We start from the raw sequence: 21,950 nt of genomic DNA, 5'->3' as shown, positions 1-21,950 counted from the left end.
TGTACTGTATATGAAAAACTAATTAACATGCAATACACCTTACCTATAAAGCACCACATTTTCGTAAGGAATTAGAATAGGCGCCGCGATTCGACATTGTGCATAATGCACGCCAATAGATCACAAACGAATCTGATTACCTTTTTGGCACTGTTTTAGTTCAGTTAAAAATAATTGCACAAATATCTCGTTCTTGCAAGTCATTTGCTAGTGGAGGACAGGGTTCAGGGTCATTGACATTTCTACAGAAGGGATGGACACTTCTAAGTTATTGAGGAGGTGGAGAGATGCGTACCAACCATCTTCTGCCGGATTCTCTTTAACGGGAGACAGTCTAGTTGAGGTGGTATCGAAAAAATTCTCTTTCCCATGGTCACTTCTGGATAAGATAACAGATAAAAAACCAATTGAAATTACGTTGTTCCATTTGCAATTTGTCGAACACTGCAAATTTTTCCACTGTAAATACTTCAAATTATCCAAACAGGAGGTTCAAATGTTCGATTTACCCACGATTTTTTTTTACCATTGTTTATAATCCAGTTTTCAAGGGGAATAAGCTTTGGTTCGAATTAAAAAGAGTCCGCTGTACCTCACATTTGTTTTCATTCTCTTGTCCTTTCTATCTGGACTTTCCTAGACAGAGAAAGTTGTGTTTATAACGTATTTCCGGAAGTCCACCTTTCACATTCGAAGCAAAATATATTTGTTAAATGATTGTTTTCCTTGTACAAATGTTAAGATATTTTCAGTTTGTTGATGTCCTTCACCAAAAGCACGTAAACACTTTCTAACAATAGTTTCTCTGTCCAGAGTTGTATCCAGACAGAATGCAGTTGTAAACAATATAATGAAATGTTTTTATGAATAAAATTATAATACTGATTTCTTTGAAAAATTTCGATCTAGTCTACATTCACGTAATAGAACTTTATCCAAATAAATTTTCAACTTGGATGCGTGCTGCTTGAACTATTTCATTCACGCTTCTTGCCTCGACGAGTGCATTTATTGAATTCAGAATACCTTGTTGCTCATTATGAAGCCTTTTGGAAATAAATTCTTTGCAATTCAATACCACTTCTGTACTTACTGCGGGCCAGCACCTGTGAGGACAAGGGAGTTGAAGCACGTTTTTGGGGAAGAGCTTCCAAGCCAGAATAAGATGGGTTATCTTCTTCATTACTTGTAGCATCATCAATATTGAGCAATTCTTCTTCCAAAGATGGTTGATTTGCCTGCACTATGCTGTTCACTAAGCGACACTAGGTGACATGGCTGTTCACTAGGCGATACTTTTGTTGCCTAGTTATACATTATTTTATGCACTGGGCAACTGCCTTCTGGATTTTCGAAGTTTCCTCAGTTCTTGGAAATACATGTCAAAACAAAGTAATTTGCTCTCACATGCTGTAGTACTTACTTATTTATATTTAATACTACAGCACTGTTTTGTTTTATATGATGCATTATGTGCAGGCCAGGGGCACCTAAGCCATCAGGGGCCCCATATCGTGAAGTGGAATGTAGAGAAGGGTCACACTCCACGCTGTCTGCCAGAGAGCCCTCAAGTCTTTAATTACGCCACTGGTGCAGGCATGCATCAAAGTGTGTGCGAGTACACTCGAGACCGTTCTTGTGTGTCTTTTTTTTTTTTTTTTTTTTTGCTTCTTTGTAATCGATCTTTCCCCCTTTTTTGTATCGGTTTGTTTCCCCTGGAATTGATCTTTTGATTTCTCGCACCCAACGCTCGCACCTTGAAAAAAATAATCCCTCGGACGTGCCTGGTCTAATCTCAAATTTTACTTAATGCCGTCTGTCGCAACTGATCGCAAATATTGCCTTGCGATCACGCAATTCAATATCTAATCAGGCCCTTCATTTCATTTAATTTTGTACAGTACATAAAACAAAATGTGAGGTTACTAACGTTCGAATGAAATATCTTAGTACTAATTTCAGTTTACCGTCTTGTGCAATACATTTGCTGCGTACCTGGTACCACTGAAATTGATCGTCACATCGAATTCCGCAAGTATGGCTACAATGGAGAAGCAGAAGAAAAAGCCTAAAAAAGTAATGTATATAAAAATAAGTTTGTAGATATAAAAGTACAAACTATTATTTAGAAAATAGAGTTGACCTTTCTGTTCTATTTACGAAAACATCCGTGAAACTGCATGACACAAGTCGTTCTGATTGTAGTACCTGCTATACTACATTTAGTTTACTACGTAGATAACTTGACAAAAGATTTCAACATGAATATGCTTAAAAATAAAGTTGAATACATAAGAATTCTACGTAAATCATATGTCGTATTGTATGGTGTTAAACTTAGGAAGGCATTACTCGAGCAGTCAGTTCTACCAAATTTTGACACATTTCTTATATTTTAGGTTAGAGCTTTGTATTTCTTTTAGCAGAGCATGCACTAAATGATATCCATTGCTACGTGCAGATTGACTTCTGGAGAGCTCAGTATAAAGACAGTGTGAGCGTATGGCATGAAAACTACAGTGCTAAAACACGAACCAATTTGTATTAGATGTCCACTAAAACCATGAATTCTATCTAACCGAGTCTGGGCGGGAGCGCAGCACAGGGCCGAGCGCTAGCAAAAAAGTGCGTCCGTATGGAGTAGGCGCGTCAGCGACGGTGTATACGCATAAACGACGATTAGAAGAGAACACTTATACAAGCAATAGTTTCAATATTACTCAAAGTTCATTTCAATGTACTGTGCACTGACAGTAATCAATTATATTCACACTCGTTCTTTGCTAAATAGACAAGAAAGCTTTATTTTCGTTTTATTGTTCTTATTTATTGCTCTTTTGAAATAAAATTTGCCACATACATGTCTTTGCCGATTATACACATACTAACATTATAAGAAATACCGGGCGAATTCGTTATTAAATTATATTCCTACAACAACACATTTATAGACATGCAGCAATAGTTTTGGACATGAGTGTACATACCTTCATGCCATGTAGAATTACCTGGTGATGAAAACAATGTATTCAGTTTTCTCCAGAGTATTAATTTCAGACTTTAATACGTTAATTCTGCTAGTCAGTAAATGAAGTTCTCTTGTATTACTGATGCAATCTCCAATTCTCTCTTTCTCGCTAACAATTTCACTCTCCCTTCAGGACGTAATCTGAGACTTGTATACTACTGGAAAGTGCTGACTTGTCGTAATGTGGTTTCCATAATGTGGTTGAAGTCTCACACGTGCTTCCAAGATCCTTTGATGAGATCTTGATCAACCAAAAATCTCCCTGACATCATCCATTTTGACATCACACCAAAATGAAATATCTTTCAACATGCTGTCCGACGGTTGTGTAGTTGTTTACAAACAGATTTTTACAATTTATTTACAATAACGTAACAGACGAGTTTCTACGTTGACATACTATACCAGACATACTCTTGTGACACACAAATACGTAACAGAAAGGAGAGTAAAATATTGCTACACTTTCTTTCCCCAAATTCTGAAAATGTTTAATTTGAAGACTATGGCTTTACATTATATTCACACCCTCATTCCGTCACAAAAAATATTTCTCATCGTATTTTACCTATAAATTTTCTATTCGTTATTACCGTCTGCTCGAGTGAAGCCGTTTTCAGTTTTTTTTTTTTTTTTTATCTTTCTCCTTATGTACAGAGACGTTAGGTAAAATTAGGCAAGATTCAGTATCTGTCCTTTTTCTCTGCATTTTCTCATGTTAATTCGTAGATTTTTTTTTTTTTTTTTTAATATTATGTAGCCTAATCCTTCTTCTTGATTAAACATATAGTTTTGGCGGATCGAAATGAAAACATTCCATGATTTTAACATTTAAGATAGTAAATTACAGTTAAATCAGTTGAGCTCTACGCAATGGCGCCGTGATGAAAAACTTTGCCCGGCTGGATTTTACAAAATAAGAAAGAAAAAAGTTCACCGTACGTTGTAACCCCTTCTCCTTTCTAGCACATACACTGTGTGAGATTTAACCTGTAGTCTCTAGCAAGTTATAGGAAAGAGAATTTAATTTATAAAAAGAGACGTTATTAATTTAGAATTGACCGTTATCACAATATATTCGAGATGAAAAATATACAGTGATCAGTCGTCGTACTTAGTTGTCTGCACTGTAATTCCCTCTAATTCGCTCTCTTCTCTCATTTATTGATATGAACTTTCGGCAATGATATTGCTGATTTAATAACTTTTTCGAGAAGATGTTGAGTCATTGCACTGTTTCAAGGTAAGATTTCGTTATGCGTAGAACAGAAAATAATCTTTCTACTGTCACTGATGTCATAGAAACGGCGAGGTAAAGCATTATTAGCTTATTAAGTTCCGAAAACATATCCTGAGTTACCTCTTTTGGTCAGAATTTCAATAAAAGATCCAGATCTTGAAATACACTGAATTGTGTTTTAAAGAATCATTTTTGCTTCGCCGAAGCGAGGAAAGCAACTCTAACTGTGTTTTTAAGTAATCAAAATGTATATCCTTTTAATATATTTCTATTAAAACTGGGGATATATGAACAGATTTTCAATTTGCACTATTAATTAATATCCTTGAACACATATCAAGTGTAGCCCTCACGTGTACTATTTTCTGTGTTTAAAACCAAGTCATAGACTTCAAAGTATTTTGCACGGTAGTATTCTTTCAGTGCTTGGAACATAAGACCAATGTCGGATTTTGCCGTCTTTTCTTTCTTTCTTTCTTTCTTTCTTTCTTTCTTTCTTTTCTCTGCCTATCATTCCGACTGAAGGACATGCTTCGTTACTTCTGCTCTGTTCGTCTTTTCAGCCCAGATATTAATTTCCTGTAATTGTTTGAAAAAGTGTTTTGTCAATGAAAATATTTCAAGAGGCAAGTAGAGTTTAAAGAAAGTGTAAAACTTCATCATCGCTAGAAGACCAGTAGCTCTTATATCTGGCTAATTTCTTTCATGAGAAATTTCCCTAGGCTATCTTCTAACACTTCAAAATTATTTAATACTGATTCTAATGACTTATTTCGCACAGTCCACGTAGGTGGACACAAGGGTTTCAGGGAAGGACCATTTGAATTCATAGAATTTTGCATGTTGTAGAATACGCGGAAGCGTTTAGATGAAGCCTGATTAAATTGGGGACCTCCATGCACAAATGTAATGCTTCTTGTATTGGGAAACAGTGAAAGAGCTCGTCCTAAAGGCAGAGTTGAAGGACGTGAGCAGAACATTGAATCTGCAGAGCACTTAGAACCTTTTAGCGAATGCAAGCAGCAACGCCTCTTACAGTTCTGACATTAGTTGTTCCATCGTATGCTTGTCCGCGACAGTTTTGAATATCTAGTCAACATCTACGTACAGCATCACACATCACATTGGTTAAAGTGTCTAATATTGTGACATTCATAGTTAAGACGTCTATGAAGTCTCATGAATATCGAATGTTTCATCGGCAATTAATTCAAACCGTTTTGCGTTTTGGATCGATGAAACGATTTTCTTTGACACACGTCTGTATATAAGGTTTAAACTTTCATTTAGAAAATCATGAGGCAGATAATAGTTCTATGCTTGAACTTAGCATTTTCAAAATGTCTGGCTCATCTTCCCCTTTGAATTTTAACAGTTCTGTTAATTCCCTCCTTTATTAGAGTATTCCCTGATTCCAACTCCAACTGTAAGTAACTGTTTTCTTCAAAGGTTTTAGACACCGGGAAACAGTCTACTTACTGCACACAATATAGAAGGCTTTTTAGTGATAGTACATTATATATGACTAGTGGACTTTTCGTGAGATTCTGCATTTCTTTTGCAGGCTGTAAAACCCACATTTATGAAAGCTGGGTCCGCTTTCAAAGATAAAGAGCAATGAGACTGATTTTTTTTTTTTTTTTTTTTTTTTTTTTTTTTTTTTTTTTTTTTTTTAAGAGAGAAAATATAACAGAAAACAGTTCTAGTATTTAGGGAAAAGCATAACCACTTGTGTGTTTCAAACCACTACTTTTAAAATGTTCTTGTCTGATTACTTTCGGTTTAAAAGTCAAGAGAAGTAAAAATTTAATGGTTGATAAGGCGAACTATACAGTTATCACATAAAAAACTCTGGCACACAGTATTTACATGCGTCACGTTTCTTCCGTCTGTCTGAATTTCAGTTTCTCTTTTAACTTGAGATGTTCCACACAAAGACCGCCAAAAATCTTCATTTACCGCTTCAGTTCTGGACCGCTTTGAAAAAGAAAAAAATGTAATTGTTACTTTTAATACATTTTAGTTTGTAATTGGATAGAGTTCCGATCTGCAATCTGTACCACTATACTGCTGTTCTTTTCATTTCTTTTTTTTTTTTCTTTTTTTTTTCAGTACTTAAATGCAAAATAATTTTATTTCCCACTATCAAGACGCCACAGAGCACCAATTTCACCATATTTCGTTACCCCACCAAAATGTTACCAGAATTCAACCCACTCTAATATATATGTAATCATGTTGATCCTTCTTTACTACTATTTCTTTTCAAGTAAGGACGTTATGAATGCAATCTGAGGAAATCAAAATTTAATTTTGTATTTTATTTTACATAATATATGTAAAATGTAAAATACAAAATTAAATCTTGATTTCGGCAGATTGGATTCATAACGTCTGTATTTGAAAAGAAAAAGTAGTTAAAAAGGGATTAACATGATTATAGTGACATGATTGATACCTGGTAAAATGTATCAGGTGCGGAGGAGCTCTTTTAAGTTTTCTTGCATTATACCATTCAGATTTTCGATAAATTCTACCATCCTTATATATCACTTTCCTGCACCTTGTTTATAAGTTTTTGGTTTTAATCTTTTTTTTTTTTTTTTTTCTGAAAGAGCCAGAATCCCCCTGAAATTAGGAAGTGTTTTTTCCTTTCTTTTTCTTTGTACCTCAACATCCCACGATTATGGACCGAGCCTAACGGAAACGATGATGATGATAATGAATGAAATGACTGAATGAAAAAAAAAAAAGTGGAAGGAGCTGGGAGAGTCCCGAAAAAAATTACGTACATGGTGTTTGTCTACTACAAAGTCATGGAGACCACATTCTGGAAAGTCAGGGAAATGTCAGGTAAAGTCAATGAAACCAAAGAAAATGCTTATAAAATCAAGGAAAGTCAGGAAAACCAAAGAAAATGCTTATAAAATCAAGGAAAGTCAGGAAAACCAAAGAAAATGCTTATAAAATCAGGGAAAATATAATAGAAAAGAAATGGTCAGGAGCAGAAAGAGTTACATGTTAAAAGACATATCAGGTTACGGACTGAATTACAGTTAAAAGAAAGTGCTGTTTAGGCAAGAATTAAAGAGTTGGAAAAGAAGAAAAGCAGTCTGTATTATGGAACTTCGAACACTTTTATTTTAAAGTGTATGTTGTTACTACTACATGAGAAATAGCTTCTTCAAAACATATTATTTTCATATGTGGGGTTTGTTAATTGTCCAATTCCATGTTTTGAGGACATGCTCTTAATGGTTTTCTTTTCATTTTTTTTTTTAATTTGTCTGTATAACTTGTCATAATTGAAAAAGTGCCTTTTTTCAAACGTTCTATTTTCAAGATTGCTAATAAAATTCCTAATGACCAAAGAATTATATATATATTTTAAAATTATATATTTGTGTTACAGTTTCGGCTATGTAACATAGCCTTCCTCAGACACATTATTTATTTTCAGTGTTTTAATGTTTCATATGCCTTATGTCAACAAATTTTAGTATTAATACATTTTGTAATTTGTAAATTAATTTGTAATTTATAATTGTAACTTAATAAGTCTTTGTACACCTTTGTAATCTTGTGTGTACAATGTAAAAAAGTAAAAATGTATATATACAACAGGAAAGATGAAAGTTGGCTGACTATGAAGATGGTGGAGGCCAGTAAAAAATCAGGAAAAAAATTGAAAATGCAGTCAGGGAAAATCAGGAAATTGGGAAGGATTTTTTTGTGGACACCCTGAAAACCCACTTGGAGAAGGTTGGAATCGAATCAGGGACTCCACACACCAGAAGTATACGCTCCACTACTGAGCCACTGCGATTAAATGTACCGGTAGTAGAAGTTGTTGAACTAAAAGCTTGTAGGATAAATACATATTGTTACAAGGATTCTTTCCATTCCGAGGGAAATGCTGTGAATGAGATAAGCATTTTACTGTTTACTATAAATAACTGAATAACAGGTTGAAGGAAATTTTAAGAAGATAGTATTTACTTGGTGAAATATATTTGCATTTACTTACTGTTTTCGGTGCTTGGAGCAATGGAAAACTAATTTTTTGTATCTACACAGTTACGTGTACATAATAACATTAAACCTGTTAATCAAAAATACATATTTCACCAAATAGATGGAATTTTTAGGACTCTGTGTGCTTCTTAACTCGCTTAATGTTGATTCTTTGCAACTGATAAGTGAAACCCAATATCTTCTGACTTCTCTGATATTTGTCATGACAAAACTGAGCTAAAACTTCGAAATCTTTTTCTTACATATTAATGTGCCTATAAAATTAAATTTATTTGTAGCATTAATAATTACTCCTTTCTCTGCTGAACGTATATAGTCCGGTGACATAGTCCAACAAAACTCTGTGCTGACTGAATTTTGAATTTTCCCCATGTAAAGTAAATAATCAATGAGAATCAGAATATTCATCACTTAATTCGTTTGTAGTTAGTGTTTTTTTCTTTTTCTGTGTCCACATTGGTAGTGCTGATGATGAACCTTACTGGTAGATTACATCTTTCACTTCTCTGGAATTCCCGCGGTTTTACACGATTAGCGAGATACAATAGCAGTGATAACTGTCACTTTTTATTTTTTCTGTAGATGCTTTCAGAGGTTAGTTTGTTGGATTGGAGTTTAGCATCCCTTTCAGCGCCGAGGCTATATGAGACGTGGACCTACAGTTTAAGGTGAGATCCGAACGAACCACTGTAATGAGTTCAGATTTCAAGGCTCTCCCAGCGAGAATTGAATCCGGAACTCCGTGCACCATAGGCACGAGCACTAGCCATTAGAATCGGGAACCGATTTTGGGTCGTCGTCTTTGGCCATAGAGTCACGAGGAAGCTCTGATGCTTTCCAAGCTTATAAACGAGTATAAAATTAATTTTATTTAGTTTTTAAGAAATAGGTCTACATACCCTAAAGTTCGTAAATTCTGAACTATTATTGTCGATTTTATAATAATAATAATATTATATGATAGGTGGAATCCTTCAGTAGTCTTGAGGTGAGCAAACTTAGCTATTATGCGATATGCGTCCACTTATACGTTTCTTTGAAACCGCAAATTTCGGTCGATGAAAGTAGTACGATGTAGATGATTTTGAAATGCGGTGGCGTACAGGTCTTTTAGCGCTCATTGCTTTTGTAGTGATTATAATGTATGGCTTTGAAGTGGGGGTAGTCATGATCGGTTATATCTGAAAAAACCGTTCTACATGTTCTACACATTAGCATTGCTTTGTCCATGACTGTTCAGGATATAAGAAATGGTAGCCAAAAATGTGCCCCTTGTACTTAGTATAAACAGATTTTAAACATTCCTTCATGATCGAACGAGATACATTGAATGAGGTTTGAGTAACATTGAACAAACTGTTCAAAATGATAGTGGCAACTAGAATACGCATGCTCATCTCAGTTTTGCATTCAGTTTTATAATAAACAGTGTATTTAAAAATAATAATAATAATAATAAAACAAGTATCTAGTAGTGATTTTTGACATACCGTTTTTATTTGCTATGTTCACAGGGTAAACGGAAAGAACGATCATCCCTAGATGACATTGAAAGTGTCCCGGATGTTCCTACATTAGAAGAATTATGTTGTGACCCCAGTGGCATTCAAATAACCGTTGATGGCAAATTGGATTGTAGCTATGAAGAAGTGCAAGAAAAACCTCTGTGGAATTCCTCAAAACTAGACGAGAGCCAAAGAGATGAGTTAGCGCCTGTACACAGACCACGAGAAAGTAGAACTGTAAGTTATGATGAATCTTTTAGCGTTCGTTGGAGTGACATAGTCGAAAGTGACGATCAGTCGGAAGTCCATGAAGAGTACAATACACACATAGTCAGTGCTGTTATTGAGTCCCCCAAAGTGAAAGACTATAGTGAAGATTCCGTTAAAACACCCAGAGAAAATGTCGAAACTGAAATGAAAGAGATTGGACAATTGACTAGTCAGCTGGATGAATTAAAATGCGATATTGAAGTGGACACTAGATTATGTTCACCTATGCATAAGAAAGTAGAACAGCATGAAGAGGAGGAAGAAAAAGACAAAAAAGTAGAAACATGCGATGAGTGTGATCAAGAGTCGGAATTAACATCAGTAGAAGCATCGGCACCAACTTCAGTAAATGAGTCTTCTGAAATTGTGGTAACGAAAGATTTGAATACTGAGCCAACTGCACCAAAACTTGAATCAGTGACTCGGAGCGACCTTCATATGCTAGATACAGATCTTAGATCTCAAAATTCAGTAAAACAAGCACATAGAGAAGATATAGTTAAAGCCAGTGAACCTGTAATTGTAGATATAAAACCATTTACTGAGTCACAGCTACTATCACTATGTGTAAATAAAGAGTTAGAAATGAATAATGAATTCATTAACCAATTTGTGGAAAGTCAAAAGAGCTTACAGAAGCATGACCTGTACGAGCTCCTTATGAATTATCTAAGAGTAAGAAACAGGCTTATTAGTAACATTAAAGACATAGATAATTTCAAGAGAGATTACAAAGAACAACAGAAATTGTTGTGGACAACTGAAATGATGATGGTGTCCGACGAAGGTGAATGTCAAGATGGAAATCCTGTTTCAGCGTCTCATGACTACCAGATAGCTAAGTTTAACCAGCCATGTCTTGTCGTTGTCAATAGAACACTAAATAACATAAAAGAGTTAGTTCATCAAGTTCACTCGCTCAATTCGTACTCGTCGGAGGTACGTAGGCTTCAAATCGAGAACTATATTCAAGGTGTGGTTAATTCATGTCCCGAATTGACATCTTTACCGCATAATGCCCCGGTAAACGGATCGTCACAGTATCCATCTGCAAGAATAGCGATGTGTGTAAATAATTTTAAAATTTGTATAAGTATATTGTTCATGTTCCAAAGAAAGTCAATCAAAGACCGTCAGTTTGTAGTTGATACTCGTGAATGGCTTGGAAGATTGGTGTCTATTTTATTACGCGTAGGAACATTCCATGATCATTTGTTTGTCTTAAATCATGTACTAAGGTGCCCGGCAGGAATACATTCATGGTGCAGTGAGTTTATCCAGATTCCAACGCCGACATTAGATCGCCACAGTTCGTCTTTTGGAAGTCCGTGTCTTGATCATCTGGTGACTGTATTGGCAACAATATTGCTTCCTATCAAAGAAAGGGAGTCATTTCTTGATCATATCCACGCGGCGATGCAAGAGAATATGTCAACGGAAGATAGTGTTTGGGTTTTAGTTGATTCTGATGGTGAAGAGGACGAAGACATGGAAGGTGCGTGGTCCAAATTTAAAGAAAACGATTTAGTGTCTTTGCTTAATCAAATACCAATGGACGCCCTGTTTCGGCACGTGTTAATGATTGATTACAGGGACGAGACCGATATCTATGATATATCCAGGGTCAGTGAGCACAATATGTTAAAATTATTTGCTTTCTCTACCATATTTGTAAAGTTGCTAAAGGAAGGCCTCAGGACGTACAATAGTCCTAGATATAGACAATTCGCTAAGAGACTAGGAAGGCTTATTCGTCATACGGTTCAGTATGTTTCGGATCATTGGGAGAACTTCAGAACATCCTACCTTGCTACAGATCCTGCTATGCTAAAGCGGCTACAGATTGAATATGATAGTTTCTTTTTCCGAGCCACAAAGTGTATTTTCTCATCTCAGAAATTAGGCGCCTGGCAGTATCTGGCTGTAATTCCTTACAGTGTTGTGTCGACGTCCATGCTCTGGAGGCTGTTCAATATTCTACATGAAGATTATCAGGAGGAGGAATCGTTTGGCTCTGTAACGGATTACCAACCAGGTATGGTAATTTTTGCGGTTAAAGCTGTTTATATATATAAATATTCAATAGTTTTAAACCTATTTTAACAGATTTAAAAAGAAATGCCTATTATTGCTTTCTGCTATTGAGTGATTTATAATGTGGGTTGGCCGGACGTAACGATGTTTTGAATTTAGAATGATAAAAATTTATCTATATTAGCTTAAGAATAATACAGTATTGCATTATATTTATTAAGTATGCTGCTGCCCACACACAAATGTAATTTGGAAAGTAAATATAGGCCTATTTTTGGGTTGAGTTTTTGTACTCTCTTATTCTACATGGAGGGTATGAAGGACGGTACGTGTAATAAACATGTGCTCCGAACCATGACCAAAGTTGAATACAGTAGAGTTGGCGGACATAGAGCATTATGCAAGGTCATCCATCACAGTATATGCCGTTTCCCAGCGCACTATTTCGCTTCCAATAGACCTTAATTACAAGTGCATACCTCTAGTCTCGACAATAAATATACACTTAGAATGTCACCTTTATTCCATGTTGTTATTACATTAACTTTAAATCTTAATGAAGTTGATTCACCAAAGAAATAAAATTTTGATGCTCCTGTCATTTATACTACTTATTACTCAAGTAATAGGAGCATATAGTACTCGCGCCGAGTCGTGAAACTTGACCTAGATCTACCGATTTTACCATCCAATAGAACGCGAGGGTGTTCCAGTCGTCAACCCCCACGCATCAAATTTTGTCAGTGTCTTCTCCCGCGCTACACGGAAAACATCTCCCGAGAGTATAGTGTTGTCGGGTTGTCAAATTCCGTTTTGTTAATTCTTTTTTCTTGCGTTATATTTTCGTTGTTACTATTCGTGCTTTTGTTACCATTTTAGAATAGTTGTTACAGTAGTTATTGTTGTGCAGTGTTATTATTGATAATTTTTAAATGGCTTTTTTATATACTCGTTTACTATGTTGTCAAAGTTTGGCAACATTGTTGGTGAATTTAAGCTGTTCGACATTTCCCCAAGTGTGCGCTCGGGAAGCGGCTCCACGAATTGTACCGAATTTTTCCGATGTGTTGGAGCTCAAGCAAAATATTTCTATGATTGGTTTAGAGCCCAAGCTTCACGACTCGGCGGCGAGACGTTGAGCTAACAGATTTATGATACATTAAAACAGCACAAATATTTCTTTTTGAAGACATTTTTCGTGAACGTTGTGAGTGTTCACAATCAGTGAATGTCTATTATTCTTTTTCTTTTCGGACTTCCTTGTTCTCGTGACTTCTTAAGTCGACACAGCGCACTATTGTTGATAGAAAAGTTAAGAGATGAATCAGTAATTCGTAGTTGGAATAGTGGCAGGTAGTCAATACTTATAGAAGAAAAACTACCTGTCCATACCTAATGCTATTATGACATTATTATGTATACCCTTACAAACCATCAATGATTCAAAAGTTAAAAGTAAATATATATAACTAACCCATATATATATATATATATATATATATATATATATATATATATATATATATATATATATATATATATATGGGTTAGACCAAAAAATTAAAAACACTTCATACAGAACACGTAAGTTTGGCCCTCCACTGTACAAGACATATTGCGGTTGCCGATCGTTTTTTGTTTTCAATGTGTCATGTGGACCTTCCTCTTCCGTCAGCAGTAACCAGTTCACCTGTGAGTGTCATGGTGTAAAAGTGGTGCGGTAAAATGGGCGACCTGACAAGACTTCTAAAGAGGCATGATGGTTGGAGCTTCACATATATAATATATATATACACCGTAAACTGGGGTTACGTGGAAAATATGTCTTTTGATAATTGTAGTAAGAGCTGTGTGAAAGATGGGGCTATTTGGTAAGGACCACTTGCAAGATCACACTTTCCTAAGAAGATTGATATGCAACATGCCTATGTTTCTTTCATAGTAATGGGTTCCTACACTGTTTTAAATTAAAAATACAACAATTAAGTTAAACACAATGAATTGTTGAACCAATCTAAACTACAGTAGTAAGCTTGTTTTCCTGAAGGCCTACAGAACCAGTTCAATTTTTTTTTGCTATATGCTTTTATAAAAGTGGTAGTTTTTTAAACAATACAAGGGAAATTTTGGCAAATGTCAGTACATGCATAGGCCCTTAAGACCTCTTTAAGACGCTAAATCATGTCCTACATAATTTTATGGACTACGTGTATATGAGATCAGTAGTTGCCTTACATTGGTTTACAAAATTACCTGGTGGCATTTTTCCAAGTCTACATTTACGTTAACTCTTTGCAAAAATATCATATGATACTGTTATAATAATAATTTAACAAAGTACAATAAGGACAAGAAATATATGTAAATGTCAAGCTAGGCCCTACCGGTAGAAATTCACATATTAAAATTCTTTGCTGCAAAATCATATGGAAAAACATCTTGTTCTCTGCGGGTATAGGTGAGTTAGGCAAAACCGCAATAATGTCATCGTTGTCTATCCCCTTATCAACATCATTTGCAGGCTATGCAGACTTAAAATCATGAATGTGTTTTAGAAACTTCACTTTGTGTTCTGGACCATTTTCCAATATTAGGCCAATATAATGTTTAAATGACCTCTTTCCACGATAAGCTACTATCACCCACACTCCAACTTCGTGACACTGTGATTGTTTTGCACATGCGCCTACTTGTTGATCAGAATGACCTGCTGGTTCCATTTCTTCATGATCAGAAAGACCGACTGTTTCTGTTTCACTTTCCATTGATGTTTTTTTCATTAGGATCATCCGGATCAGATGAACCACTATCGCTGTGTGCATCTGAACACAACTTTCAGAGTACCTCCAGTTTTTAGTAGAAAAAAGGAAGGAAATTAAAACATGGCCACAGATTGTCCTAGAAAGGGAGTGGAAATGTAAAACTAATTCGTCTCATCAGGAAACTAAACTCAATTATATTTAGCACAACCAGGTAAAAATCACTTTTCGTTTTGGAAACACAGGGGCAATTTACAGAAAATTAGAAAAACACAGAAAAGTATCAATTGCTGTTAGAATTTTTATACCAACCTATAAATAAGACAACACTTACGACCATCCATATTGCTTCTGTTAGGTGCCAACTTATCATTAATCTGGAAGAAAACGACGTATCTGTCATAATTCGCCCATTATTATACCATGTAACAAAAAAAAAAAAAAAAAAAAAAAAAAAAAAAAAAAAAAAAGTTTTCCAAATAGCTCCAGATTTTCCAAGTAATCCCAGTTTACGGTATATATATATATCCTTATCTCTTTTCTAGCAGAAAATTTTTGGTTATCTAGCCGCTTCATTTTAGACCTATGTTGTAGAAAGTGGTAGAAATACTTTAAGAATAATTACGTTGTGAAGATACAGTAAATTTGAAAAGTTAAGCTAGCTGTGTTTGAAAACTTCCTGTATTCCATTAATATTCTCTTTCCATAAAAAATTGCTTAAGATTTTTGCGATGATTTATAACCACTTGATGATGAAATATAGGTATACTACTACGCCCCATAAACGAAACCAATCAAAACAAGTATTATCTTGATTCTCTGCCGCAAAAGAAGTACATGTGATTGATGTGATTGGAATGACCTTCTATTTTTCACCTGGTAAAACAATTACCACAGAATACTAATGCAAAGCTTTTGGACCAACCAAAGAAAAAAAGTAACCCAAAAATGAACCTTGTTTATCTAAGAAGAAATACATTATGCATCACAATAATCTTGGCCTCCATATTGGTATCGTTGTATGGCTAAAATCAGTGAGTTTGATTATGATTTTTCGTGCAACATTAGCCTTATTTACCAACTTTGACTCCATCAGACTTTCATCTCTTTCCGAAGCTGAAAAATACCTTCGAACTTCGATTTTCTTCAGATGAAAAGCTTGGAAGCGTCAGTGGAGGAGAGTTGCAAGACTAAAGGCATCTTGTTTCTGTAATGGAATAAAGGTTTAGAACATCGGTGGACCAAACGTGTAGTGTCAAGAAAATTGTACTAGGTTGAAAAATAAATAAAATTTTCAGGAGGTAAATTAATATTGTGTACTTCAATCTGAGAAGTTTTCAAATAACCGTCATATTTGACCAAAATCTTAGCGGCAAAATTTAGGAAGAAAAGTTTAGTTGTATATAATTAATGAACTTTTCATAAAATGTTAGGTTTCATTTCATATAATACGCACTTATGCATGATAAAAGGAATAAAGTTTTAATATACATGACGTATTCTTTATCAGGATGGTATCATTTCGACATCTTTAATTAGTCTCTGATATTGTTTATTACCACACATCTCTTAGAAGTCAAATTCAAATTTCCTACCTACATTTCAGTTTTTGTTGTTCTTCCACATATAGAAACACTTCCTTCGGACTGTAAGGATATCCAGGTAGTAAATTAAACTAACACTGGATTTGACTCTTAGTGCTTACGCTGTTTCCTCAATCACATTAAATAATAATAATGAAAGTATGATTCTTGTTACAAATTTGTATTTCAAATTGTGGCACTATGCTGATTCTAATAAGAATACGCAAAGTATATTAAAACTTTATTCCTTTTATTAAAGTATTTTTCGTTAAAAGTTAAAATTAACGTTGCAGCTTGAACCATATGAATTCTTGTCTTAAATGTCTGATAATAAAATTGTGAATTCATTTTTCTTCTGGTTTAAAAGTAGTACAAAAGTGAAAAGTAAAATATTAATTTTTGTATCAGTTAGTCTTACTTGTTAAATAGTATAAATTATCTGCTAACAGTATAAAATGTAAAATATTACTTAAAATGTGAGTCAAATATGCAAATAATGTTAAGTGTTAATCGATATATTCAGTTTTGTTCTTGTGATATTGTACAGAGGTGCCTGTTTTTGTTCCAAAAGTTTTGCTTTGTATATAATTAAATACAAATTTATTATTTGCTGAGCAAAACAATATATTTACATTTAAAAAACTAAATACTTGTGACAGTTTCGTCAACTAACTCTTTGGCTTCATCAGACGCTATGAGATACAGGAGTAATGTACAATCTTATAATACAACCGCTGAGACACCTTGCTTCTGATTCTTTTATTTAATTCTGATTCTGATAAGAAGTATTTAGTTTTTTTTTAATGCAAATATATTATTTTGCTGAGCAAATAATAAGTTTGTATTTAAGTTGTCTTGTATATTGACATGCAGTATTTTATGTATATATTTACATTATTTTTATTTCTGGTATATTAGTCGTTTTACCTAATTGACAATTGCTTTCAGAATGCGAAATGAAACGGAAAGATTCCTATTCAATGCAAGCATTTGAAGAGAAAATCACTTCAATTCCCGATGCAGAGGCCTATTATCTGCTCACGGCTTTCGCCAACATGGCTATGGCTCGGGGAGATGTGGATAGGGCTTTCATTAAATCTGCTACGTTGGATCTTTTCGAGGTAAGAAAAATGGTAATGATGTTCCTACATATTGGAGATATTTATTTTCCCTATTAAAAAGAAAACAAGAGTCTTTATTCATTTCGAATCCAGAAATGCTTGATTTCAATGAAAATATCTGCAGTTCCTGTAAGCATGCGGCTGTCTCCATAAAGTGCATAAATCTACGGACAGTTTTAGCAGAATACCAAAGACTTCATCCATTGTATATGAACGTAAATTAAATACCAATAGTACATTATTCGTAAGATCTTCACTAAGTAGCAGGCAGTGAAGGAATAATAGACTCTCTCCAGCCCCTTCACATACAAACAACATTGAACTTTCCCACCACCTCCTCCTCCTCCTCCTCCTCCTCCTCCTCCTTCTTCTTCTTCTTCTTCTTCTTCTTCTTCTTCTTCTTCTTCTTCTTATTATTATTATTATTATTATTATTATTATTATTATTATTATTATTATTATTATTATAATATTTTTAAATACCGACAGGGGGCGCGGTGGCTCAGTGGTAGAGCGTTCACCTCCGGTGCTTGGGGTCCCTGGTTCGATCCCAGCTCGCGCCGTGTGGACTTTGTGGTGGACAAACACCGTGCTCGTGAGTTTTTTCGGGGTTCTCCCGTTTCCTCCCACTTTCTTCATTCCACCATTTTACTCATCTCTCATCATCACCGTCTCCTTTAGCCTAACCGGCATAAACGTGGAACGTAAAACTTAAAGATTTCATTTCATTTCATTTAAATACCGACAATACATATTATATTATTAGCTTGAAAGTAAATACACATCACTTCGACTGCTACACGTTAGTAGTTGAGCTGGATAAAGTGTAAACGACTTGGGAGATTAATTGGATTCAACCTGCAAGACTGGATATCTTATTTATGTAGATATGTGTTGACACCCAAATGATGCGAAAGCGCTTTTTAGATTGTAAATGCCCTTTCTGTTTACTTCACGCATTATTTACAATTAAAAAAAAATATATATATTGAATGACTGATTCTAAAACAAACCTCTTTTAATTATAATCCGAATTAGTTTTCTCTCCCCCCCCACACACACACTTAGAATTAAATAAAAAAAAACAATTAAAAAAATTCACCCGCTAACATTTGTGTATGTGTGTAAAGAGATATGTATTCATTAAAATAGGCACTCTTATTTGCAGTACTGAGAGGCTATCAACTCCCTGCCAATAAATACGTTTCAATCCATTCGTTCCATAGTAATGAATTGCTTTCCTATGTTCATGTGTACTGGTAATACGAGTACGTGAATCCTACTATATATTTCTCTTTGTGTTACAGGTTGGCTTTGTGAGTTCAGCTACACAAGAAATTTGTTCAAAACACGCAAGAGTTCTTTTAGGAAATGTAACAGCGAAACATCCGTCTTTACTGTCTGATCTGCTGTACAGATTGAATGAAAAATTTGTGTGTGTCGAAAAGGTAAATATTATCATTTTGTGTTTAAGAAAGGAATATTATAACAGTATAAAATTTACGTGAAATTATATTAGCAGTTTAATAGTGTCTAACATCTTAAGCATTTTATATAATAATAAGACATAATAAAAGTTTCTTTTAACACAAAATTTGATACATTTTTGTTCAAAATAACATTTACTGACCCTTTCTTTGTGCCCTGGAATTATTATTATTATTATTCTGATGCTTACTTTCCTGTTATAATTTCAGGAGCCAATTCTGTTTGCATCATTGCCAGAGGCTAATTGAAGAACATTGGCTTCTAAAGATTTTTACATGTTATTTACCTTAATCCTTTTACAATCACTAGTATCAAGGTCACTTTTAAATGTTGGTGATCGCGTACACAGTAACTCAAAATTTGAACATGATAGTTGTACATATATAACACAATAAGGCGCAACTGTTTACCCTATTTACAATTTCAAATTTTGCATTTTATGATGACGGAATGAACATCATTTCACTTCACTTCAGTGTCCAGATTTCACCCATGGTCAAACTGCAATTTTTCGGATTACAAAAATTATTTTGTTAACAACGTTGTACATCCTGAGGGTTAGTCAGGCTTTTTGTCAATACAACAGCAATGACTAAAAAGAATATAGGAACTACAATATACAAGCACATAAGATATGCAAATTATAAAGTTCTGTGGTCTCTGCCTTATCAAAATATCTGGGGTTATCCGAACACAACTTAAAGGAGGTTAAAATTATTACGAAAACATCATTAGAAGTAGAAAAAAATGTTTGAACCATATTACATTAGGACCAAACATCTAGCGTTAAATAAATTTAGTTGAGAATAGTCTTGACAAGGATTAGAATATAATTATTAAAATATTGGAAAAATGTCGGTCTCAGTAATTTTAAATTGAATTAGTAACTCAATTTTCCAGTTAGGTTTAGAGGCTACAAGTTGAAGCAGTTTGGTTTTAGGCGAAGTTTGCAAACTGAAGTGAAGTGAAGTAAAATAAGAATTTTGGAACATTAATCTTTTCATCATAACATTCAGGATTTCAAATTATGAGTAGTAAATAGTTGCGTCTTATATTCTTTTATTTATATCTCGTATACAACTGTTATCTTCAAGTTTGAGGTACTGTGTGTAGGTTATATCCAATAATTAAAACTCTGACTGATATTAGTGTTTCTTTGGAAAAGGAGTAAGATGAATTAACACGTAGAAGTCTTTAGATCACGTTTTTCATTAATGTTGGGCAGATGATAGCAACAGTATTGGCTACTAAAATAATATCAGAAGAGTAATACAATAGGAATTCCAGGATTCACAGAAAAAGCAAGTGGTCTTAAATAGTCAAAATGTATTATGGAATTAAGAGCCGTCACCTCCACCATCTTGGAGTTCCGCTTTGACGATACGCAAATATTACGGAACTTCTTTCAAAGCCGAGATAATACCTGGTATGCAGTTCATGTTCATTTATTTGGATGCTTTTACAATAATATTTATTAGTGGAACGAAATTCAAAAGTGGGACTGGGCCAGAGTGCAACCTAGGCTACTGTTTACCGCAGATGTTGCTAAACGTTACTCTACCAATTATGCGTAGACAACCTGTCCCCTGACCATATAGTACCTAATTTAATCGTCAAACGTGTTCATTGATATTTTGTCGCTGGGTTGTCCAAGTATAACAGCAGTTCTAATTATAGTCTCTGTGGCCTGAGCTATAACTTCAACAGTGAGCTCCTTCGTGGGTAAGTGGTTAGCATACGCGCCTCTGGCATGGGAGACCTGGGTTCGATTCCCGGCGGAAGCTCATGTGGGTTGAATTCCACGGTTCACGTCTCATATTTCCTCGCTGCTGCACGGGACGTTAGACTCAAAATCAACTCAACTCTAACTTCAACAGTAAAAATGTGTATTGGTTACCGCGAATCTGAAGATAAGCCGAAATCCAGGGTTTTATATCCAGCTTAGTCAGACTTTTTCATTTTTTTCTTTAAAGTTTACTTTTTTAAATTTAATTGAATAGTTACTTATAGACGATTTGGTATGAGGTGGGTTAGTTTATTCCTTCATTTCTCATATAATGATGAAGTCGAGGATTATCTTACATGCGCAGATATTTTACGATGTGATTATGATTTATTGATTAGTAAGGTATCAGTATAATAACGTGAGATATCAGGGATTCAGTTTGTCACTAGTCAAACGTTAGTTTAATATTAATTTTTTCAACTCTTTATATATTGTTTTTAAAATCTTTAATGAAACATATTTACCAAAGAGGTGTATGTAGGAGTTACTTGTAAAATAACATTTATTACACTTGAAAAACAAAGCAAATAATAAAATATCGATTAAAAACTTGCTTCAGTTTCCCATGTAGAACAAAACAAAAATTAGCTTATTCTAATTGAATGATAGTATTACAGGAGCATTATATAAAAGTATATTCAGGTTTTAGGTTTATATTCAGTTTTGAGATATCTTCGAAAGATAGTCAGAGTTGTAATGACATTTATTTAATATTATGCCGTCAGTAATTCATTTAGAAAAGCGTAATGCTTGCAATTTGTAGTGTGGATAGTAAAGTTTTACATGTTTTCAGAAAAACTATATAGTATCTATCCAATACTGTCTTACAGCGACTTGTCCAGGTTGGTTGTGCGAGTTCAACTACACAAGAAAGGTATTCAGAAATTGCAAGAAATCTTATAGAAAATATAAGATTGAAACTACCACTTTTAATGCCTGATTCGTATACAAAAGTAAGCAGTACAAGGTTAACTGATAAATGCTTGTATTAGATATAGGTAAAGCCTGCCATTCGCAGCCATAGTAAATTGATCAAAGTATTGCTTGAAAAGTAGAAGCATAGAGTAATAAGATGAAGAACTCGAAAAATGTGAGTATAGC

The 21,950-nt window shown here is 34.4% G+C and overlaps 1 protein-coding gene across 3 annotated transcripts in view; it reads left to right on the top strand.

The window, feature by feature from the left end:
* Window positions 1–1,843: 1,843 nt before the first annotated feature.
* The window catches only part of Epg5 (ectopic P-granules autophagy protein 5), a 141,501-nt gene continuing 121,394 nt past the window's right edge, over window positions 1,844–21,950 (top strand). For 2 of the 3 annotated variants that reach the window (XM_081748984.1, XM_081748982.1), the window contains exons 1-4: window positions 1,844–2,076; window positions 9,818–12,113; window positions 17,403–17,575; window positions 18,883–19,023. In XM_081748984.1, coding sequence (XP_081605110.1) covers window positions 2,038–2,076; window positions 9,818–12,113; window positions 17,403–17,575; window positions 18,883–19,023 — 2,649 coding nt within the window. In that variant the 5' untranslated portion in view covers window positions 1,844–2,037. The remainder of the gene's footprint in view (window positions 2,077–9,817; window positions 12,114–17,402; window positions 17,576–18,882; window positions 19,024–21,950) is intronic. The other variant, XM_081748983.1, reaches the window with a different exon arrangement.

This window comes from Thermobia domestica, chromosome 2 (genome assembly GCF_964235325.1).
Source record: "Thermobia domestica chromosome 2, izTheDome1.hap1.1, whole genome shotgun sequence".
Taxonomy (NCBI): domain Eukaryota; kingdom Metazoa; phylum Arthropoda; class Insecta; order Zygentoma; family Lepismatidae; genus Thermobia; species Thermobia domestica.
Note: the sequence above shows the minus strand (reverse complement) of the source record. Positions and strands in the feature narration are given on the sequence as shown.